The sequence below is a fragment of the Zingiber officinale genome, chromosome 9B (genome assembly GCF_018446385.1).
Source record: "Zingiber officinale cultivar Zhangliang chromosome 9B, Zo_v1.1, whole genome shotgun sequence".
Classification (NCBI taxonomy): Eukaryota; Viridiplantae; Streptophyta; class Magnoliopsida; order Zingiberales; family Zingiberaceae; genus Zingiber; species Zingiber officinale.
In genome coordinates this window covers 108,714,260-108,739,412 of record NC_056003.1, presented here as the reverse complement: position 1 = coordinate 108,739,412, position 25,153 = coordinate 108,714,260, and the positions used below count along the sequence as shown (strand labels likewise).

General features: G+C 44.6%; 1 protein-coding gene across 1 annotated transcript; it reads left to right on the top strand.

The window, feature by feature from the left end:
• Window positions 1–19,616: 19,616 nt before the first annotated feature.
• LOC122023285 (formin-1-like) lies at window positions 19,617–21,243 on the top strand. The gene is made up of 2 exons (XM_042581347.1): window positions 19,617–20,480; window positions 20,548–21,243. Exons 1-2 carry the CDS (start codon window positions 19,617–19,619, stop codon window positions 21,241–21,243), a joined length of 1,560 nt encoding a protein of 519 aa, XP_042437281.1.
• The last annotated feature ends 3,910 nt before the right edge of the window (window positions 21,244–25,153 follow it).

Here is a 25,153-nt window from a genome sequence, read left to right as displayed (position 1 = left end):
GGCAAAAACCAAGTGCTGGATTGATCAGTGGATCGATCCAGACCTTTCACAGAAGCCTGCCGGATCGATCGCTGGATCGATTCAGAGGTCCCAATCGATCGATGGATCGATTGGGACGCTGCGCTCGATAAGCGCCGGATCGATCCGTGGATCGATCCATGCGTTCTCCGCGCGATAGGCGCCGGATCGATCCGTGGATCGATCCAAAGCCTCCCCAATCGATTGGGAATAATCAAATCGATCGGGATCCGACCGTTGCGTCGTATTTGAGCCGCAGGCGAGCGTTGTCTTCGGCATCTCTTCACCGATTCATTTCAGATCTTCACCAGATCCTCCACAGCTCTTCTCAAGCTCGAGATCGCCAGTTCTTGAAGGTTCTTGGAGGCTCTTCCAAGTCAAGAGGCGGATCAAAGCAAGAAGAAGAAACTAGGGTTAGGGTTTGTGCACTCATTGTAAGCTTGTAAGCTTGTATTTCTTTACTACCCTTTCTTCTTCTTGTATTGAGTCTTGTAGGGTTTCTCCGCCCTTGGTAGTTACCATAAAGGAGAGTTTTATTTAGTGGAGGGTGTGTGTGTAGGTGTGGATCCTTGGACTAGTCACCTCTTGTGAGGTGGATACCAAGTAAACCATCCATGTTAGCGTTGTGTGAGTTGTTTCTGTATTTTTCGCTGCACATCTTCGAAGAAACAAGCAACGCCGAACACCGGGCACGTTACGAGCTATTCACCCCCCCCCCCCCTCCTCTAGTTACTTTCGGTCCTAACAAGTGGTATCAGAGCGAGACCGCTCTTCACCGGAATCATCGCCGGAAGGGGCAAACAAAACAAGCAAAGCTAGAGGGCGAAGAAGTTGGAGCAAATTCATCAAAGTCAAAGAAATCAAAAGGCTCAACTTCAAGATGCAATTCCAAGATGGACTTGGATTTGACACAAGGGTGGCTCCACCATACACATCCACAAGTTTCGATTCTTGTAGATCAAGAATCGAAAATTTCTTGATGATGGAGATAGAGCAATGGTTTGCTCATGGAAGGATTTGAAGCTCCAACAAACTCCAAGGGCAAGCCTCTCAAGAAAAGCAAATGGAGTCAAGAGCAAGTTCAAAGGAGCAAGACAAACGATAAAGTGACCAAGCTTTTGGTCAACTTATTGCCAAGCAATATTTTGGCTCAAGTTGGAGAATTCAAGGATGCCAAGGAGCTTTGGAGCAAGTTGGCATTAATCCATGAGATCCCCTCCACTGTACCGAATCAAGAGGAATCCAAAGAGGGCGACTCAATGGATCAAGATCAAGAGGAGGACTCCGAAGTTGAGAGATACTCAACTTCCGAAGAAGAAGTCCAAGAGGAAGCTTCATCCTCAAAGGAGTGCAATCAAAAGAGCAAGGAAGTAGTATATTCCTTGTTTCATGTACAAGAGGATGAAGAAGAAGGAGAAGCCTCCACCTCTAGGATTGAGGGGGAGCAATCTTCATTGACACCGGATCAAGAAGAAGGAGAATCCTCCACATCCGGGTCAAGAGAAGAAGAGGATGAAGAAGCGTCCACCTCCACAAGTCAAGCAAAATCAAATGGAGGAGTATCAAATTTGGATCAAGAGGAAGCTTCTACCTCCGGATCCAAAGGAAAATATGTCACCCCTATAAGCAAAGGTATAAATATTTCAATTAATAATAAAAATCATATTATATGCTTTGAATGTAGGGAACATGGGCACTACAAAAGCAAGTGCCCTAAATTGGCCAAGAAGAAGGGTCAAGTGGCACCAAAGGGCAAGGAGAAGCCAAAGGAGACCATCCCCGGAACAAAGAAGAGCAAGGAGCACATTGTGTGTTTCTCTTGCAATCAAAAGGGGCATTACTAGAGTCAATGCCCTAAGGGAAAGAAGATGGTCAAGGCTCAAGGAGGAAGCTTAAGTCAAGGGGGAGCCTCTAAGGTAAAAAGGAAGGTAACTTTTATTGAGCCTACCCCTTTACATTATGGTAAAAAGCATGATAGTTCTAATTTTTATCATTTTAATGCAATTTACCATAAGAATAGAAAGCATGAGGGCTTTAAGGAAAAGCATGTGGCCCTACATGCCAAAACTACCCAACCTAAGGTTAGGAAGGTAGATAGACACTTGGGCGGGAACACTAAGGATAATAGATACATGCCCAAGAACAAAAATGCCCATGGACTAAAACCTAAGGATTTAATGATAGAAAATCAAGTCTTGAGGTCAAGACTTGATAAAATGGAAAAGACCCTAAAAAGGATGGAAAATATCCTACAAGGGCAAAATGAGCAATACCTAGGGCTAGGAAAATCAAAGCCATCAAATGGCCATAGAGGGTTGGGATACAAACCAAAGGCTAAGAAGGATGTGCCCTCTTACCATAGGGTTCCATATAGTTATGGAACAAATCCTAGGTCCAGTGGTCAAGCCAAGAAAACTAGGGAAGTCATCCCTAAGAGTATTTTTGCGATAAATGTAACTAAGACTTCTAAGAAGTCTAAGAAAGTCACTAACAAGGTCACAAGGGAGGCTATCCCTAGAGTTGACCTAGAAAATGTGACCAAGGCTTCTAAGAAGCCCAACAAGGTCACTAGGAAGGTATCTAGGGAAGTTATCCCTAGTGAATACCTAGAGCATCCAAGGAGCACCAATAGGTTTTGGGTTCCTAGGAGCATTTTCTCTATCCCATAGATGGGTTAGAGAGTGTCAACTCCGATTAGAAGGGTAGTTAACCCAACTTTGAGGAAATTGACACTCAAGGAGCATTTTCAAGGTTTTTGTTAACCTTTGAAAATGAAATGGATTTATTAGTTACTCTTGGAAAGAGTAAAATGTGCTATAAAGGAAGAAATTTGAGATGACTTTAAATGGCACAAGAAATCAAGTGTTAAGAAATACCAAATTTGGACTTTGGTATTGTCTTAGGAATTTAAGGCAAATCTAAGCCTTAATTTAAGTGATTACTCTTATGGGAAAATGAAATATGCCAACATTTGAGAAATGTTTTAAATTCTTAATTGGCATAATTAATTCAAGAGATTAAAGAAATGTCAAGTTGGGTTTTGGCATTTTCTTAAGAAAATTGGGCGATCTAGGGTATATGCTTTTTGATTTAGCTAAGTGGTTAAGGATACTTAGATAGGTAATTTAGGTATATTTTATTTATGCTAAACCTTGCCATGATTGTTTGCCCATCATATGCCATGACATCATGTCTATTTTTGCATTCAGGTTTTATTATGAAAAATCTAAAAATACCATGTCATGACATTCATACATCATGTAGTTATAGGATATTTTCTTTTGAAAAATTATTTCCTTTTGATGTATGCCATAACATAATCATGCATTAAGTTTAATTCCTTGTAATTAAGGACAAATGGCTTTTAACAACACTTATTAACAAGTGACATCCTAGGTGGATGTCTAATATCTCTAAAATGCCTAGATAGATATGCATGATCCCTAGAATAGGGCAAAACCAAAATCTCACATCTCACAAGGACTATAAGGTGACTTGTATGTGTTTTCGTGCACATTAAATACAAGTGAGTTGTTAGTATGATGAACAAAACTCAAGATGTTGATTTAGTGCATTCGTTTGAGTTTTTAAGTTCATCAAAACACATAGTTATGTGTTTTCCCATCATTGGGAAAGCTAATGTACAAGTCATGTGCATTAAGCCCAAGGAACATGGTGGGATATTGGTTTGAAAATGTTTTCAAAATGATTTTAGAAAACCTTGGTGAAGGCTATCTTTTGATAGTAATCACCATTGAATAGTTAGACACAAACTTGAAGAAAACACTAAAGTTTTTGCAAGTTTTCAAGTTTATGTCAATCTTTGAAAATATGAAGTATTTTCATAGAAAACTATTTTTCCTTGATAGTAAATGCCCTAAATAATGCCTACACGAAATTTCGTGATTTTTGGATTTTTGTAGAATTTTCTAGGGATTTCTGAAGTTGGCTGATTTTGAAATTCAGCAACTATCAGAGCTCCGATCGATCCATGGATCGATTGGAGTGCCTGAATCGATCCGTGGATCGATTCAGAAGGCAAGTCTCCCGCGAGCAGAAGCTAGCTGAATCGATCAGCCGATCGATCCAGGAAGTCTAAATCGATCAGTGGATCGATTCAACAAGGTTCAATCGATTGGAACCCAACTCCAATCGATCCTGTTGGTGCGGGTAGCACTAACGGTTTAACCCAGGTTTTGATGAATGACAAATAGGTTAAGTTAGTTTTGTTGTTATCTGACACTTTGATCAAGTGTGCAGGAGAAGTCCAGACAGGTCGACGGGCTGACCGGATAGCTGGCGAGAAGTCCAAGCGGGTCGACGGGCTGACCGGCCGAGCAGTCCAAGGTCGACGGGTGACCGGATAGCCGGCAAGAAGTCCAAGCGGTCGACGGGCCTGACCGGACGCTGGCGAGAAGTCCAGACGGTCGACGGGCTGACCGGACGTCCGGCAAGTGAGGTAAGTCACGGAGGGGAGTGACGTGAGGCTGCCCGGGAAGGGGACATTAGGCGCCGATCCGCAGATCCATTTCGGATGTCTAAGTCGAGATCGTGACTAGATTCCGATCTCGAAAGACGGAATCTAAGTCATACTTTTTATCCACCGTTGAACTTTAATCGTGCTAACAACTGCTTTACAGGATGTATATTTGCCTCGACTAACTTTGTTTTGCAGAAAAGGGAGTTTTCAAACAGGTCCGGCGCCGAGGGAATCCGGCGCTGAGGTCCGCTGAAGGATCCGGCGCCAAGGCAATTCTATCCATCCAAGTCGCCGCCACGTGAGCATCTTGGTTTGAGCAGCTCATTCTGTGCGCCTAAGGAATCCAGCGCCTAACAAGAAAAGAAGCACCAGCAGGAGCTTCGAATCAAGAGAACTCTTCCACTGCTGGTCTTGCTGCTCGACGTTCAGTGCGACGCCAACAAAGCTCCGACACTACGCTCCGTTCTTTTCCCTTTTTGTCGGTATTTGTTTTCAGTTTTCATTAGCATTCCCTGTACAGTTCTTTTGTAATCATCATTTCGAATTGCTAGTGATTGCCCAACGAAAGTGGTCAAGGACCACGGGCCTTCGAGTAGGAGTCGTCACAGGCTCCGAACGAAGTAAAACCATTGTGTCTATTTTACTTTTTCGCTGCGTTTAAACTCTTGTTTTTCGAATCGATATTCACCCCCCCCCTATCGAGTCTAACGGTCCTACAGATCCAAGTTGCTGATTTTGGCTGGGAAAGCCTGATTTCAGCATCTTTAAACCTATTTTAGTCTAGGTAACCTTTCCAAACCCCTAAAAATACATTTGTATACATAAAAAGGGTGTTTTCGTGTTGAAAACAAGGATGGATTGGTTAAGGAAGACTATATTGAAGTCTAGGGTGAGGTTTGTTTCAAATTTTTGAATATTTGAACCTCAAAGCTTCAAAATTTGGGTTTCCTAAAGGATTAGGGATTCCAAGTCATTGTTGGTGCAATGACAGAAGTTACCACCATGTCTTTAGGGGGAGGGACTCTTTAAAGGCATGAAAATTATTTTTCATGAACCTTGGAAGGTGGTTAACCTTCCGTTGAGTGGATAATGCTCAAGGATGGGCATTTGCCTACATTGAGGAAGAATGTAGGGTTAAGGATAAATGAAGGGTATGGGACCTTCATTTGGGTCATTAGACCATGTTAATGCTCCAGAGCGAGCATTCTTTGAAAAATGAAGGGAATGGGACCTTCATTATTGTGTTGGTCACAACGAGTGACGTTGTGAACAACGATGAGCAACTCTTCAGGGGGAGAGTTTTCAACAATGGGGCATTTGTTGAAGTGTGTCCAAAATTGAGGCACGAGTTTATGTGTGCTCAGAGATGGGTTGATGTGTGCCAATAGGGGGAGAATGTGTGGTTTAAGTTAGGCCTTCATTACCTATGGGGGAGGTCATAGGGGGAGAATGAAAGGAACCAACATTCATACTTTGGCATGAATGGAGTTAAGGCTATGGGATTAGCTTAACTCAGAATGGTCCAAACTTAAAGGTATTGTCAAACATCAAAAAGGGGGAGATTGTTGGTGCAATATCCCTTAGGTCAAGGTTGACTGGTTTGACCAAGCTTGAGTCTGGGTCATAGTTTCGATGTTTGACAATACATGTAGACACATGGACAATGCAAGTGAAAGTCCTAGTGAGTGAAACTAAGCAGATGGAAATCCTGGTGAGTGAAGCCAGGTGAAAGTCCTAGTGAGTGAAGCTAGGCAGATGGAAATCCTGGTGAGTGAAGCCAAGTGAAGCCAGGTGAAAGTCCTAGTGAGTGAAGCTAGGCAGATGGAAATCCTGGTGAGTGAAGCCAGGTGAAAGTCCTAGTGAGTGAAGCTAGGCAGATTGAAAACCCTAGTGAGTGAAGCTAGGTGAAAGTCCAAGTAGGTCAAGAGAGTGACCGGATACTTGGCATGAAAGAAAAGTCCAAGTGGGTCAAAGGGATTGACCGGACACTTGGTGAGGGAGTCCTAGTAGGTCAAGGGAGTGACTAGATGCTAGGCATGACGGACCAACAGGTTAAGGTTGACCAGATGTTGGTTTGGGAGGTTTGGGACTTGGCTTTGGGCAAAAACCAAGTGCTGGATCGATCCGTGGATCGATCCAGGCTCTGGATCGATCGGTGGATCGATCCAGACCTTTCCCAGCGAACAGAAAGCCTCTGGATCGATCAGTGGATCGATCCAGAGGTCCCAATCGATCAGTGGATCGATTGGGACGCTGTTGTTTCACGCGATAAGCGCTGGATCGATCCGTGGATCGATCCATGCGTTTCTCCATAGCACAGAGGCGCTCTGGATCGATCCGTGGATCGATCCAAAGCCTCCCCGATCGATTGGGAATAATCGAATCGATCGGGATCCGACCGTTGAGTCGTATTTGAGCCGCAGGCGAGCGTTGTCTTTGGCACTTCTTCACCGATTCATTTCAGATCTTCACCAGCTCCTCCACAGCTCTTCTCAAGCTCGAGATCGCCAGTTCTTGAAGGTTCTTGGAGGCTCTTCCAAGTCAAGAGGCGGATCAAAGCAAGAAGAAGAAACTAGGGTTAGGGTTTGTGCACTCATTGTAAGCTTGTAAGCTTGTATTTCTTTACTACCCTTTCTTCTTCTTGTATTGAGTCTTGTAGGGTTTCTCCGCCCTTGGTAGTTACCATAAAGGAGAGTTTTATTTAGTGGAGGGTGTGTGTGTAGGTGTGGATCCTTGGACTAGTCACCTCTTGTGAGGTGGATACCAAGTAAACCAACCGTGTTAGCGTTGTGTGAGTTGTTTCTGTATTTTCCGCTGCACATCTTCGAAGAAACAAGCAACGCCGAACACCGGGCACGCGACGAGCTATTCACCCCCCCCCTCTAGCTACTTTCAGTCCTAACAATATTAACTTTCATCTAGAATGTTTGGATATGATTTCCTAGAGACCAAGACTATGTTGGACCTGATCTGAGAGTAGATCAGAACTAAATTGGCTCCGATCTCTCCATCATCGCAATGCTGATTTTTAGAAATCAATATCATAACAATTATTGTTACAAAATATGATTATACTCACCCAGATATTCTTTATAGCATGTCCTCAAATTATATGAAGGAAGATAAATTATAAGATTAATTTATAGTCGACCGTTAAATTAATTAAAAGGTAAAAAGATTTTTTTTCCTAAGATTTGTGTATGCCAAGAATTGATATTTTTTATTATAATAAGTCTGTTATTATCATTGAAGAGAGGAAATTTAAAGAAAAATTATTAAAAAGTCAACTTTAATTAGAGGAGCAGGAGAGGAAGGTTATGTAAATAAACTTTTAATCGTTTTTAAAATAGGGTGCATTTAAGAATTTCTTAAATTTAACTGCATTTTCTAGTCTATTCCCGTATTCGATATGGAATTAGATCTGGAGGAGGAAGGAAAGTCATCAGGGGGCGGTGACGAGATCCAAGCGGACTGGATAAGGATAAGCGCGAGTGATTCTGTGATAGGAGCACCCACTTGTTCATTCGATTATTTATTATTATGATATGTACTGTTTATTTATTTTATTTCTATAATGTATTAGCCAGAGCGAGTGCAACACACGTGATTACGATTAGTTTAAAGATATTAAATTCTCACTTCCACGCATATAATTTGTTTTTTAATTATTATTATTATTATATTATTAATATTATAGGATGAAAATTCAAAGGATGTTTTTTATTTATTATCATAGGACTTTTATTCCGTTTATATTTTACTTTTCGTTTTTTATACTATTGTAGTAACTAAGGATTTATAAATACTATCAACGGTATACTCACCTATTGCTTTAATTCTGATCAACATACAAAATTATATGGTAATATGCTACAACATAAATTCTTCAGCTTTAATCAATATTAATAAAATATATTATAATAATACTTTATCTTCAATCGATATTGATCAATAATATATTATTTTGATCAACATAAATAATATTATATTATAATCATCTTAATTCATTTTAAATCGATTTAATCTATCACTTGATTTAACTATAATTTAACTAAATCAAATCTAAATCAATCCTAATTTCAATCAACATAATCTTTATCTTTATGCTTACCCTTTGAATTTAGTTCAAATTCAATCTAATTTTAAATCAACACCCTCACGTCGGGTTCAACGAGTTGGTTCATTAATTTGTTTTCTTTTTTTTTAATTAGTACTTAACAACTACTACAACATTTAAGAAAAAAATATTTGGTGCTCTTAGTGGTTATGACTTGCATATCCACAATATACGAGGATTAGAATATGATGATGCTAACAATATGCGTAACTCTGGTAATGAATTATAGATTCTTTTATTGAAAGATTATTTATGTGTATATTATATACATTGTTTTGTTCATCGACTTTAACTAGTATTAACTGTAGTTATTGAAAAAATTTATATTCATTTGGTTATTATTTTCAAAATTGAATTTCATTTGTAATCTCGTTAACACATTCTTAAATGTCATGTTGAGTTACATCCTGCTCAAAAGAATCAAAGTTGCGCATAAACTAGATACTTGTGAATGTGATATCGATAGAGGATGTAATCAAATTGAAAATTTATTATGACTTAAAAAGACTTGTTGGAGTTCTAATTTTGATTAAATTTGTAGCATGATTAATATGTATAACTTTGTGCTTACCTTGTTAGAATATGGTGGATAATGGATTTTCTAACTAAAGTAGTGGTGAAGCTACTAGCTAATTTGTTGATTGCAATGAAGTCTTCTGATTTCATATTCATGTTACACTTTATGCAAAAGATAATAGGATAATAAATCTAATTGGTCGAGCATTACAAGAGAAATATCTAGATATTTTAAATACAATGAACTATTTTTCAACTACTAAAACTTTGTTTTACACTTTGAAAGAATAAAGATTTGTTTTTCTATTTAGTTATCTAAACGAAGTTTGTGCCCATTTTCAATTATGAAACTTGTTAAAATTGTTGGTGCAATCCGCCTTCAGAATTTTGATATTTAACAAGATATCTAAGTTTGGTCAAAAGTTTTTAAAAGTAGACATGTTTAAGAATTTTTAAAATATTTTTCAAGAAATTTTTAAAAGTATTTTTTCAAAAACATGTTTAAGAATTTTTAGAATATTTTTAAAGTAATTTTCAAAAGTATTTTTAAAATATTTACAATTTTTTTTTTCAAAAACTAGATATTTTTCAAACACACTTCTTTGTTTTCAAAACATTTTTTTGACTATTTCAACGCTCTCTCCCTTTAACCTGATGCACCCTAGTTATCCTTATTAACCACAAGGATGATCTACCTATGTATCTTAAGGATCTAGGAACTTAGTGTTTATCTTAGAATTTTGTGGTTTGTAACAAGATGAAAGAAGAGTTTTTTTTACAGATAGTCATTTATATTAAATAGGAGTTGGTTGAAAAAATTGAAAAATAATATAAAAAAATTGAAAATCACAACTTTAATAGTATTTCTGCTATTGTCGTTTGAATGTATGGAATATTAAATACTTTTATTTTATATTTTCAAAAAATTAATGTTCAAATACTATTTATTTTATTTATATTTTTAAATTAATTAATTTATTATATTACTTATAATCAGCAACTAACCCCAGATAGTTTTGAATCCAAGCTATATCCCTGATTATAATAACTATAGTTCTTGTAGTAAAGATGATTACACTCATCCTAAGTATTCGTCACAATTCGTCTTTAAATTATATGAAGAAATATAAATTATAGAATTAATTTATAACATACCGTCAAATAATAATAACTATAGTTCATAATTCTAATTATATATATATATATATATATATATATATATATATATAATAGAGTTACGGAATCTCAGTTGATCCCGTCCGGAAACTGAGTCGGATGAAGGCGGGCCTTGTTGTGCGGAAAGTTGACGGAGAGTCATCGAATAGTTGAATCTACCGGGTACCCCTTGGACAGGTTCGCACGGGCGGTCGACGGCGAGGGATGATTAGGACGATGACACTATTGCTTTGCACACACTCAGACAAGTCCACCAGTCGTTAGAGACCAGAAATCAAGGAAAAAGTCCCCGGGTCAGGCCCTCCGACGCTCAAGTCAGGTGCCTTTTCCCCAAAAATCACAGAGAAATGACGAAAAGTAAAGACTAGTGAGAAATGACGAGTGAGCGTACCTGCATAAGGGACAAGGCGTCCCTTTTTATATTGCAACGGAAGTTTCTGGATCTGACGGGTGTCAGGGAATATCGGATGTCAGGCTTTGTCTGGCGGTGATCGACACGTGGCTCTTCTTAATAGGCTGGCGGCAAAAACCAAAGGCGCATTGAGCCCCAACTGTTGACATCTTCCCTGACACCTTGATTATTCTCTGACATTCTCTGACAAGCGGTTACCATTCCTTGGCTGGTTTGTCCTGTAGTGTCTGAACGACGAGTCTGCATTCCGAGATCTGTACCCGCCCTACTTTTATATACTATTATCCCTGACTTGTATGCCCCGATCTGTGTTAAGCTTGTATCCCGACCTGCCTTTGTTATCTGCTATCCCCGGTCTGTACATCCCGATCTGCAAGCTAGATTTATGTCCTGACCCGTTTACTGTTTACTGCAATCCATGGCTTGTATGTCTCGACCTGCGCGCTGGGTCTGTGTCCAGACCTTTTTACTGCTCACTGCTATCCTAGGCTTGTACGTCCCGACCTGCACGCTGGGTCTGTATCCAGACCCGTTCTCTGAACTGCTATCCATGGCTTGTTCTCTGAACGACGAGTCTGCATTCCGAGATCTGTACACGCCCTACTTTTATATACTATTATCCCTAACTTGTATGCCCCGATCTGTGTTAAGCTTGTATCCCGACCTGCCTTTGTTATCTGCTATCCCCGGTCTGTACATCCCGATCTGCAAGCTAGATTTATGTCCCGACCCGTTTACTGTTTACCGCAATCCATGGCTTGTATGTTCTGACCTGCGTGCTGGGTCTGTGTCCAGACCTTTTTACTGCTCACTGCTATTCTTGGCTTGTACGTCCTGACCTGCACGTTGGGTCTGTATCCAGACCCGTTCTCTGAACTGCTATCCATGGCTTGTATGTCCCGACCTGCACGATGAGTCTGTGTATTGCTCACTGCTATCCTTGGCTTGTACGTCCCGACTTGCTCGCTGGGTCTGTATCCAGACCCGTTCTCTGAACTGCTATCCATGGCTTGTATGTCCCGACCTGCACGCTGGGTCTGTGTCCAGACCTGTTTACTGCTCACTGCAATCCATGGCTTGTATGTCCCGACCTGCGCGCTGGGTCTGTGTCCAGACCTTTTTACTGCTCACTGCTATCCTTGGCTTGTACGTCCCTACCTGCACGCAGCTGGGTCTGTATCCTTGACCGACCGCTATCGGGGTTGGTCCTTTTCCGGCATATATCCCATCTTTTGATCGCCTCCTCAGCTGAGACTTCGACCCTGTCCACGTAAACTTGACTTCCGACCTCTTTGACCTCCATGTCAGCATAATTTCTGACCGGCCACGTAGTCTTGACTTCTGACCTCTTTGACCTCTATGTCAGCATGATTTCTGACCGGCCATGGAGGCTTGACTTCTGACTTTCCTGACCTTCGGGTCAGCTTGACTTCTGACCAACCACGGAGGCTTAACTTCTGACTTTCCTGACCTCCAGGTCAGCTTGACTTCTGACCGGCCACAAAGGCTTGACTTCTGCCCTTCCCGACCTCCAGGTCAGCTTGACTTCTGACCCTCTTGTGATATTGACTCATAACCACATCATCCTTCCGACCCCACAAACATGCACCGTATCACAAGCCTCCCCCTCAAGTCTAGTCGAAAGAGGCGCTAGTCTGACTGACTAGACCCCCCCCCCCCTCTTTGTGTTATCCAACCTGGTTCCTGCTTCCTTTGCTGACCTGTCCATCTGTATTCTGTAAACTTTCCTTCCGTCTTGGGAAATGAACGATCTCCTTCTGAACTTATGAGGACTCCTCAACTTCTGGGTGCACTTTTATCCTATAAATGTTACACTGTTTTCCAAGTATCGCCTCAAGTTCCGAGGAAGTCTCTTCACCTTCTCCTTCCTTATAAAAGATCTGAATGTCCGATGGTTCCAGCTATCCTTTTGTTAATACAGTACTCTGTCTCTATGGAATCCACCACCGAACCTAGTGAACTTGTTTCTTTGCTTCGACATACTTCCTATCTGTTGGAGTTATCGATCCAAAAAGAAGAAGCCTCGCTCCAGCAAATTGCCACCCTGACAGAGTTGCTGGCTCAAAAGAAAGGCATCCTACAGGAGATTACTACGAGCAGAGATCTTCAAGCTTCCCTTACTCATGAGATGGAAAGCCTCTGGCTGGCCGCCAAATCCAGAACCCGGGCCGAGATAGCTCTTAAACATAAAGCTCAATCAGACTTCCAGAGTCAGGGGCAGTATATTGTTTATTTGAAGAGGAAGCATGAAGATGAAGTGGTTCTTTTGAAAGAGGAAGGACGGATCAAAGATGAAACTATTGGGCAGCTGAAACGTACCATCGACCTTATTACAGAAGATCTGATTAAGGTCCGAGCTCATCTGACTAGGAAGGATCAAGCCGTTGGCTCTGGTAGCCATGTAAACCCTTAAAGAATGTACCTCTGATTTTGACGGAGTAAAAGTTGCTTTTTGCATTCCCCTCTTATTGTAGTTCCCCATTATACTGTCCATGCCTTACTGCGTTTTTATGTAACCCCTGCATCTTTCTGACATTTCTAGCAAAACATAGCAACCGTAATAAGCATAATTTGCTTACCTTCTGAGAGATGTCTGTGACTCATGAATGTGCCTCCGAAGTTTCATGTTTAGTCAGGACCCGAAAAAATCATTACATCGACCGGGAAGGTTGTTGGACGTGAGAGCCATGCTCACTTATAACTTGCCCTGGGGTGAGAGTCTGGAACAGCCGACCTGGAAGGTCGTTGGGCGTGAGAGTCTTGCTCACTTATAACTCGCACTGGGGCGAGAGTCTGAGACAGTCGACTTGGAAGGTAGTTGGGCGTGAGAGCCTTGCTCACTTATAACTCGCACTGAGCCAGAGTCTGGGACAGCTGACCTGGAAGGTCGTTGGGCATGAGAGCCTTGCTCACTTATAACTCGCACTGGGGCGAGAGTCTGGGGCAGCCGACCTGGAAGGTCGTTGGGCGTGAGAGCCTTGCTCACTTATAACTCGCACTGGGGCGAGAGTCTGGGATAGCCGACCTGGAAGGTCGTTGGGCGTGAGAGCTTTGCTCACTTATAACTCGCACTGGGGCGAGAGTCTGGGACAGCCGACCTGGAAGGTCGTTGGGCATGAGAGTCTTGCTCGCTTATAATTCGCACTGGGGCGAGAGTCTGGGACAGCCGACTTGGAAGGTCGTTGGGCGTGAGAGCCTTGCTCAATTATAACTCGCACTGGGGCGAGAGTCTGGGATAGCCGACCTGGAAGGTCGTTGGGCGTGAGAGCCTTGCTCACTTATAACTCGCACTGGGGCGAGAGTCTGGGACAGCCGACCTGGAAGGTCGTTGGGCGTGAGAGCCTTGCTAACTTATAACTCACACTGGGGCGAGAGTCTGGGACAGCCGACCTGGAAAGTCGTTGGGCGTGAGAGCCTTGCTCACTTATAACTCGCACTGGGGCGAGAGTCTGGGATAGCCGACCTGGAAGGTCGTTGGGCGTGAGAGCTTTGCTCACTTATAACTCGCACTGGGGTGAGAGTCTGGGACAGCCGACCTGGAAGGTCGTTGGGCATGAGAGCCTTGCTCGCTTATAACTCGCACTGGGGCGAGAGTCTGGGACAGCCGACCTGGAAGGTCGTTGGGCGTGAGAGCCTTGCTCACTTATAACTCGCGCTGGGGCGAGAGTCTGGGATAGCCGACCTGGAAGGGATATCCCGACCAAGATATACGTTGCAGACCTTGGGGATGATTTCCCGACCAGGATAGATGTTGCCGACCTGGGGGTGATCTCCCGACCCGAAATTACTTGAAGAGCTCCGACTTCGTCTGCCATCAAGAAAAATACCATCAGTTGTGTTGTGAGGATAACAATATTAGAATCTTACTTAGCCTTTGGGAAAAGGACGTCTTGCAAACTTGTGACGTTTGAACTTCTTTCCCGCCTCTTTTCTTCGCCGTTTCCCAAGAAAATCGTGTGGTAAAAGTTATCGTACTCCCGGCTCATCTCATGATTTCCTTATCACGTCCATCATTAATACGCTTCCTAGGGGATCGACACCTGTCCCATGCCTTTATTGCTTATGCAGTATGACGTTGCTGACGCCACTCCTTTTTGTACACGGTTTCCCATAAGACCATGTCCCTTGGTGATCGGACGACTTTAGGCGCTTCACCCAAAAAGATACTTGACGTCTCTTTTCGATATTCCCTAGGAGAGCTCCCTTTATAAACCCTAAAGGTAGTCCGCAGTCATTGCCTCGCGCGTTTTGACTGCCTTCTTCCTATTGTTTCGACTTCTCCGGCGTCTTCACCCTTCCCCTTCTAGGCTCTTCCCGTCTGGTGCTCTTCTCCTTCTCGACTCATCTCTCCTACAACCTTCTTTACCTTGATAATTAATGGCTGACGGTAAGGCCACTCTTTGGTATTCGTGCTTCATTTCGGATATAGACAATCACGACCTATTCGTGATTCGCTCGGACCTGAGACTTAGTGACGATTACGAACTCAGAGTTCCTACGCCCCATGAACACCCTGCCAACCCTCCAGAAGGTTTTATAACCATTTTTAGAGACCAGATTTTAGGAGGCCTCCGTTTTCCCATCCATCCTTTCATTTCCTCCTTGAGCGAATACTTCGACATCTGCATATCTCAATTTGCTCCTAACTTCTTTAGAGCAGTTTGCGGCACAGTTATTCTTTGTCGCGTATACCAACTTCCCCTGACAGTTCAGCTATTTCACCATTTCTATTCTTTCAAACGCTCAGAGCCAGGAGTGTTTATGGTACAGGATAGGCCTTTCTACAAGTTTTTTTAGAAATGTCTTCTTCCAACAAGGGGTGGAAATCCCGCTTCTTCTTTGTTAGATTCCCCGAGCCCCTGGTCGGGCTGACCCAGTGGAGCTCAGACATCCCTTCCAACCTTCCCGTACATCAACACCAGCCTTCCTATAACGCCACTTCAGAAAAACTTCAAGGCGTGAGCGCTAGCCTTTCTATATTGTTGTTGGAAGGCTTTCTGTATTTGTTTGGGCTCAGCCCCGTTCGGGCAGACATAGGGGCTCCGTTTGGTAAGACCTCGTTTTCCTCTCTGCTACTCTTCGCTAACTGAGGTATGTTTCTCTTTTATTGCAGAGGCTGCCATGCTCCGAGCGTACCCCTCAGACGTAAAACGCCAATCTGTCTCCTATTTGAGAGCTTTATGTGCGGAGCTTACTAAGGGTTTGGCAGCTTCTTCCCAGTCTGGCCCTTCTACCTCACGGTCTGCTCCTTCTGCTTCACAGCCGCCCCTGGAGCCGATCCAGGAGGAAACTTCCTCGGCTCCTCCTCTGAATGTGGCTCCTATAGAGGACCCGGCCATTGTGGTAGAAGACCTGGCCTCTGTAGAGCAGGTCGAGGAGGAGCGGGCTGCCTCTCCCCCGCCGGCCAAATGTCTAAAGCTCCAGCGTAAAAGGAAGAGGATTATTCCAGCAACTCCGGCATCACCTTCGCCTCCTTCTGGTCGTCGCTCCATTGTTACTCCCCATTCTTTAGAAGCCAGGGCTGCTACTCCTGACCGGGAGATTTCCTTGGTGCCGGAGGCTCCCGTTATGTCGCCTCAGATATCTGCCCTGATCCCCAGTCTTAATAAGGCTTCCGGGCAAACCATTCTTCCTGCTACTGCTTCCTCTCCTGGGCAGGCCTCTCTTCCAGCCACTGCCCAGCCCGGGGGTTCTGCCGCTTTATCCGCTGACCCCCCGATAACCACTCCGGCCTCTACTTCTCACTCTCAAAGGAAGATCCGCAAGAAGTATTCATTTACTGACTCTTGGCGCCTGCCTTCTTCCACAGAGCCTGGTGCCGCCGAAGGAACTGCAGAAGAGGCCCCTCCCCTGGTTGCCCTGGTTGAATTAGAGGGCGACTTAGCGACTTCCTGGCGCTCAGGCAATCGGAAGTTTTGGAAGAATCCCCCGATGATGGGACTAGATCAAGCGGCTTGCCAGATAGTTTCTGTAAGTCTTCTTACCTCTATGCTCCTCTGCTGAGATCTTTTATAATTTTTCTTCCTATATCTAACGTAGGCCTGCTTCGCCAACCTAAGTGTCATTCGGTATGCCTCCCGCTTATAGAGGGAGAATGAAGTATTGAAGGCTCGCCTTGAGGAGTTAGAGCTGCCACTAACTCCCCGCGATCCCCTCAACTCGACTCCTGGAGACCTAGCGCATTACCTTCGATTGATTGGGGAGTCTGCAGAGTCTGCCCACAACATTTCACATGCGGCCTTTGACAAGATTAAAACTTTGGAAGCAACTCTGCAGACAAGTGAGTCTAACTTAGCTTCTGAGGCAGAGAAACGTCGCTTGCTGGTGGCAGAGATGGATGAAAAGGACTCTTGATTGGCGGGTCTACAGGAAACCAGGGAGGCCCTTCAAAAGACTTTAACTGATGTCCAGGGTCAACTGGCCTCTAGTTCAGACAGGGAGAAGTCTCTTCACAGCCAATGGGAGGCCAGCCAAGTGACCATTAAATCACTGCAGGCTGACCTTCTGAAAGCTCAGGTAAATGTTTCTCAGGGTCAGCAAAATTTGACTTTGGCCCGCGCTGATGCAGAAAAGGCCCGAGCTGATACGGAGAAGGTCCAGGCGGAGTTGACTGAGTACCAGGCGGGTGAGGTGGGTCGTCTACGAGCGTACAGGCAAGCGTACGTTTCCTCCCCCTTCTTCTTGAGGAAGATAGGGGGTTTGATGAATCTCATGCTCTGTTGTGGGGCGGATGGCAGGGCTTGACAAATGTTTGAGCAGAATCTACTTCGCGCTGCCCCCTCGGAGGATTTCTTAGATACCAATCGCCCGATGAGAAAAATTCCAGACGGGTCGCTTCCTACCTTCAAGGATGATGACGACTTATTCCTCCTTCCCGAGCCTCCGGCTGATTCTACATCTCGCCCCCCTGAGCCTCCTACTAACGATGATCCTGGATGTGATTCTTGATGTTGAATTTGTAATGTGCACCTGAAGCTGTTAAACTTTAACTTGACCTATGTGCTGTGTAATCATGGATTTGCTTTTTCTTTGCACTATTTGTCTCTCCTGTGACATGGCATGACCCTTGCTCCTTAATTTTCTCTGATGGTATGTTAGGTTAACCTTTTTATCAGTTGCGCCGTATATCTTTTGACTGATATGACCCGCGACCATGCGAACATGTGCTTTGGCTTTCTATCTGGTCCTCTTTGACCCAGGTCGGGAATCCCCTTTTTACTCCGACCTATTTTCCTTACTTTCTTCTGTGGACCACTCAACTTAACTTAACCACTTGGCTGATCTGCGTTTATTTCCTGACCTGTTCACCTTGCTCTCCTTTGCTGACAGCTCCGGCTCAGTCATATTTTCCAATCTATTCTTTTATCTCTACTCCAGGTCAGGATAACTTCAGACCGGGAAATTAGTTATCGGTTAAGCCCAGATCGGGAATGCGAAGACATTTTTCTATAAGGCAACTACCGCGCCTTTTCCCGAGATCCGTCTCCTCGTACTTCGCGTCGGTATTTTTCTAAATATACCCTTGGGCATTATTTTCAAGGAAGATCCGTCTGTTCTCTTTGTTTCCGCCAATTATTTTGCTCTAATGGATGATAGTTCGACGGAATTGCCCCTCTGCCTAGTGGCTATAAATATACTCCTCGCTTTCGACTTCAGGCGTTTCATGTCCTTTTCTTCTTCCTTCTGCTTGAATCCCTCCTTACTCCCGATCCTCCTACTTTTGCGTCGATAGCATTCCGCTTGATCTTTCTTCCTTTTGTTCCTTTTTCTTATGGCGTCTCTCTCTTTTCTTACTTCTTTGGCGGCGGTGTACTACCCGGGCTCGTCCACTTTCGATGAATTGGATCGGGATGACTTGCGCTATACTTACGGAGTCGAGGATAATGTGCATATGGTCATTCCCACCGGGATACATCGATTTTTTGATCCTCCCCATGGATATTGCACTTTCTTTAAAGAGCACTTCGTGGCAGGCCTTCGTCTTCCTCTTCATCCTTTCTTCTCCGACGTATGCCGCCACTTCCGGATTCCCCTGGGACAACTAACACCAAACTCTATAAGGATCCTCTGTGGCTTTGTAGTGTTGTGCGATGTGTGAGAACTATCCTGGTCTGCCCACTTATTCCATTGCTTCTTCACCCTCCGGCGCCAAGAAAAGGGCACATTCCATTTTTAGCCCCGTCTTCGAACTGCTTTTTTCTCATCCCTACCGCCTTTCGACCCGAGTTGGAGAAATAAATTTTTCTTCATTAGCTTTCCTCACGAGGTGGAGTGGCCCCTGCGATGGCAACCGTTACTTCCCCCATCTCCAGAACTAGGGGAATTTCACCTTGATACCTCCTACATAGAAGCCTCGTCTCGTTTAGCCGGTTGGCAGCTGAATTTAACACGTCTGTTATCTGAAGAGTTGTTAGCCTATTTCCGCCTAAGTTATCTTACTCCCAAGACACCTCGTTCCCTGGGTAAGCCTTTCTTTTAATTCCGTTGTTATTTCATAAGCATTTGCTTTTTCATAATATTGTCGACTTCTTACTCTATCCTGTACAGCTGAAGTCTTAACTCGCGCTTCAGAGGTTCAGCCTCTTCCTCTGAGCGATATGGAAATAACGAGGCGCGGCCGAATTGTCTTGCAGAGAAGAGCATTCCCCCACTCATCTTCGACTTCAATCGGTGGGGCTTCCCCGGCCAATCCTCCACCCCGACCTACTCAACGAAGGTCTTCTGGTGTCTGGCCTCCCCCCTTGGCTCGCCCTACTCGCCCGCGAACTGTGCGTCCACCCCGGCCTGTCGGCCCTGTTAGGTCACGGGCTACGCCCACTGTTTATCCCCGACCTGCAGATACAACCCGGTCAGCCACCTCGACGCCTCTTCAGTCCATGGATCCTGCCCAACCAATTTATATTCCTGATCGCGGCCTTGGTAGAAGATTCGTCAATGTTCCTCAAGCAAGTCCTGCATTCAGAGAAGCTTCTCAGGCAGCTTGCCAAGCCAGCTCCGCAAATGACCGCTTAGGCCAGGATGCCCCTTCTTCCACTAGACGCAGGGCTCAGCCGTCTTCCGATGATTCTGACTCGGATAGCCAGCCGCTGTCTCAGAGACGTCGACGCCGAGCCCCTCGTCCTGTGTCCGACTCAGGCCCGTCCTCTATCCCTTCTCCTCCTCCAGTTGCAGCTGCCTCTCCTCCACCTCCCATTGTGACTCCACCTCCAATCCCGAGCCAGGTAAATGATCCCCCTACTCCATCCGATACTCAGGTCGAGCCTCTATTGGCTCAACCTTCCACATCGCAGCAACTTCAGGGAGGTGAAGCTGGCCCTTTTGAACGCCCTTCAACTACCCCACCCTCAGCACCTTCTCAGGAGCCTCCTTCAGCTCCTTCTGGCTCAACTGTTGGGCCCTCATCTCCTCTTGGCTCAGTAGCTGGGCCCTCAGAACGCCCTTCATCTACCCCACCATCAGCACCTTCTCAGGAGCCTCCTTCAGCTCCTTCGGGCTCAACTGTCGGGCTCTCAGTTCCTCTTGGTTCAGCCGCTGGGCCCTCAGAACCACCCCCGCTTACTCATTACTGTTACTGTACTACTACCCCTTCTGAGGAAAGGTTATGGTCACGAGCAGATGTTCCCACCAGCTCCCTTAGGATAAAAGGTCGTCTGGCCACTTTATGGGAAGAGAGCATACAACACATGAACTCCTTGCCTCCCCCAGCCCAGATGGACAAATTCTCAGAGCTGTATATCAAGGTAACCTTTGAAGATTTCCACTCTGTTATCTCTCTCGCTCTTATCAGATATTTCCTGTATGTCCCAGGCTTGTGCAGAGTCTATGGCAGTGAACAATTCCTTCCACGCTATTCATTATCAGAATAAGATGCTGCGAGACAAGGTTGCTGAACTGGAACTGCAATTGAATGGCCCTGTTCAGGCTAGTCATGCCCTGAGGGCCGAAATAAAAGATATGACCAAGAAGAAGAACAGCCTGGAAGTATCCCTAGCGCAAGCCAACTATGAACTTAAAGGTCTCAAGGAAGAGCAAAGCCGAGTCGATGTTGTGCATCAGCAAAGTATAGATCAACAAGCTTTAGAGCATCAACGAGCTATGGACCAATTGGCTCAAAAGCTACGTGCCGCTGAGACTTTAACACAGGAGCAAGACAAAAAGTTGAAATCCCAGGAGGCCCAATTGACCTCCCAAACAGTAGAACTAACAGCCGCTCGGAATGAACTGGCTCGGGCTACTGCAGAAGGGGCATCAACAGTTCTGGCTATTTACAAAGAGGGAGAGAACGGTCGCTGTCAACAAAATCGTGCTCTGTACTTGCGTTCTCCGGAATTCTGTACACAAGCTGGTCAGCGTTTTTCCACATCTGTTATCTATGGGGCGGGTGGGGCTCTGCGTCAACTTTATGAACAAGACTATTTGAAGTCAGTGTCGCCTCCTGAATTTTTAGACCATGACCGAATCCTTAAAGAGATCCCAGATGAAATTTTTCCTCCTTTCAAGTGATCTTTCTTGGCTACTTGTATATAATGACTTGACAATTTCTTGTAAAGTACTTCGCTACTTTTCCGCTTGCATTCTAAGGCTTACTTTTACTAAAGTTGCTTAGTTTTTCCACAAAGTATTAGGACATACAATTTCTGCTTTCACATCTTCTTCTGCTCTTTCCGATCTACTTTTCCCCGCTCTGCTATCCCGGTTTGTCGGGTAAGTGACAGCCCAGCTTCCCGCCCAACGTACTCTTCTCGGCATGCTTCTTTAGACTTGATAAGGTCGCAGGTAATTAGCGCTCCATGGTCGGTCTAGTTTCTTGCCCCGTTCATCTTGTAAATAGTAAGCTCCGGACACTAACTTTTTAATGACTTTGTAAGGCCCCTCCCACTGGGGTGCTAGCTTGGTTACGTCCCCCACTGGCTTGATTTGCTTCCAGACCAGATCTCCTCCTCCAAAGAAGCGAGGGATCACTCTTCTGTTATAATTTTGTCTCATTCTTTGTCGATAAGCCTCCAGCCGAGCCGTCGTTCTGTCCCGGGTTTCGGTAATAAGATCCAGCTCAACTAACCGTCGCTCTATGTTTCCTTCATCATATAATGTCCTCCTGACCGATGGCACTCCAATTTCTATGGGTACAACTGCTTCATTGCCATAAACCAGGTGGAATGGTGTCAGACCTATACTTTCCCGAGGTGTTGTACGATAGGCCCACAGAATGTTTGGCAGCTCTTCCACCCAATTTCCCCCGACATGATCCAGCTTGACCTTCAGACCCCGTACTATTTCTCTGTGACTACCTCGGTCTGACCATTGCTCTGTGGATATGCTACTGAAGTGAAGGCTTGCGTTATGCCAAATCTCTTGCACCAGGCCTGGATTCTTTGCCCTTGAAATTGCCTTTCATTATCTGATACCAGTTTGTGCGGAATACCAAATCTGCAAAGAATGTTCCTCCATAGAAATTGAATGACGGCGTCTTTCGTGATCCGGGCCAAGGCTTCTGCTTCTACCCACTTAGAAAAATAATCCATTGCCACCAATAAGAAACGCCTCTGACCTGGTGCCATGGGAAATGGTCTCACAATATCCATGCCCCATTGATCGAAAGGACATGAGACTATAGACGTTCTTAACAAAGTCATAGGCCGATGTGTTAAATTTTGATGTCTCTGGCAAGACAAGCATGTATTCACCAACTTATGAGCATCTCTTTGTAAAGTAGGCCAGAAATACCCGGTCAGGAGTACCTTGCGAGATAATGTCCGACCACCAACATGATTGCCACAGCATCCTAGATGTATTTCTCGCAAGACCTGGTCGGCCTCCTCCATGCACAAGCATTTGAGTAAGGGTCTAGAGAAGGACCTCTTGTAGAGCTGATCCCCGATCATGACATAAGCATGAGCATGCTTCCTTATCAATCGTGATTCTTCTGGGTCAGTCGGTAAGATTTCCTGCCTGAGATAATTGATCATGGGTGCCCTCCAATCAATAGTTGCTTCTCTATTATTTTGAAGATCTATCTGGGTTATCATAAAAGTTTGTGCCGTTGACCGGTCTAACACCCAAGTAGTTAAGGAACTAGCCATCTTTGCTAGCTCATCTGCTCTTTCATTTTCCGACCTGGGAATCTTGGTCACTGTGACCTCTGCGAATTCCCCTTTTATCTTCTCATAGGATTCCTGATATACTTGTAATTTGTCACAATTTATCATAAAGTTCTCATTCACTTGCTGAGTTACCAGCTGCGAATCAGAATAAATGATTACCCGGGCTGCCCCTACATGTCGGACTGCTTGCAGTCCTGCCAACAAGGCCTCGTATTCTGCTTCATTATTGGTGGCTCGGAAATTCAATCGTACCGCCAATTGGAGTATATCTCCTTGGGGAGATATTACCAAGACCCCAACCCGCTTCCCAGGTGATTAGCAGATCCATCCACGTAGACCTTCCAGGTTTCTTCAGAGTTGGTCTGATGAATTTCTGTTAAGAAATCTGATAAGGTCTGCGCCTTAATGGCGGTGCGCGGCTGATACTGTATGTCATATTCTCCCAACTCCGTTGCCCACTTGATAAGCCGACCTGCAACTTCTACATTAGTTAGCGCTCTTCCCATGGTGTTATTAGTCAAAATCGTGATGGGATGCGATAAGAAATAGGGTCTTAACTGCCGACCCATAAGGACCAATCCGTAAACCAACTTCTCCAGGGTTGTGTACCGAGCTTCGACCCCTTTTAATAGATGACTGAAGAAATACACTGGCCGTTATACATTGTCATGTTCCTTAACAGGCACAACCCCTACGGCCTCGGGGGTGGCCGATAAGCAGACCCATAAGGGTTCCCCAACAACAGGCTTAAATAAAGATGGTAAAGCCTCCAGGTACTTCTTCAGTTCCTCAAAAGCTCGAGTGCAATCTTCGTCCCACTGAAATTTGGAGGCCTTTCTGAGCACCTTAAAGAAAGGAGCGGCCCGATCTATAGACCTGGAAATGAATCTTGATAGGGTTGTTATTCTCCCGACCAGCTTCTGGGTTTCTTTTATATTCTGAGGAGGTTGCATATCCTTTAGTGCTTGAACTTTTTCTGGATTGGCTTCTATCCCTCGCTCAGTCACCAGGTAACCCAAGAATTTTCCTCCCTTAGCTCCAAACAGGCACTTCAAGGGGTTCAGCTTCAGCCCGTATTGCCGGAGAGTCCTGCATGTTTCTTCCACATCTTTAATCAAGTTCACGGCTAACGGGGACTTGATAAGTGTGTCGTCCATATAAACCTCCACATTACGTCCGATCTGCTCCTGGAAGATTTTGTCCATCATTCTTTGGTATGTGGCCCCGGCGTTCCTGAGACCAAAGGGCATGACAGTATAACAGAAAGTACCGTCAGCCGTAATAAAGCTAACCTTTTCTTGATCCTCCCTTGCTAAAGGTATCTGATGATACCCCTGGTAGGCGTCCAACATACAGATCCTCTCGCAGCCAGCCGTGGAATCTACCATCTGATCAATCCGGGGCAAAGGATAGCAGTCCTTGGGGCTAGCTCAATTGAGGTCCCGGAAGTCTATGCATACTCTCCACTTATTGTTAGGCTTCTTTACCAAGACTACATTGGAGAGCCACGATGGGAACTGCACCTCACGAACATGTCCAGCCTTCCTGAGCTGATCCACCTCGGCTCTTATTATTTTATTCTGGTCGGCTGAGAAATTCCTTTTCTTTTGCTTGACAGGTCGGGAGTCTGGTAATAAATGTAGCTTGTGTTCGACCACTTCTGGCTTGACCCCGGTGTTGGGTTTTCGAGCCGCGAAAACCGCGTTTTCACGTCGCGGAAACCCCGAATCATCCTAGCCAACGGATCTCGTGCGAAGAAAAGATTTAAAACAAAATTACGAGTATGAGTTTCTCCTTAGATCTACTCCTAGATCTACATGAAAAGAGTTATACCTTTGAAGCGAAGCCCTTCGCGTTCCCGCTCGTTCAAACGGTGTCGGATCTCAAGAGTATCAAGATAGATACTACTCTAGAAATATCCACACGGACAACTTAGGTGGAGAAGACCTAAACAAAGGTGTGCTAGCACCTTGATAGGTCACGGCAAGAAGAGGAGAGGGAGAGGAAGAGAGCTCCAAGAGGAAGAAGAAGGAATAATGCACTTGAAATGAGGAAAATCAATTTTATTCCCATTCAAAAGTGGTCGGCCACTTTCAAGTTGTGTAACTCCCAAAAAATTGCATTAAGTGCAATTAATGTGAAGCTATTAAAGAAAATGACTTTGTAACTTCCATGAGGTGGCACCCATGATGATGTGGAGTAACATCATTGGTCCACATCAATGCCAACTCATAATGAGGTGGCATAAAGTCAAGTCAAACTTGACTTTTAATCTTCCTCTCAAGTCAAGTCAAACTTGACCAAATCTCTTC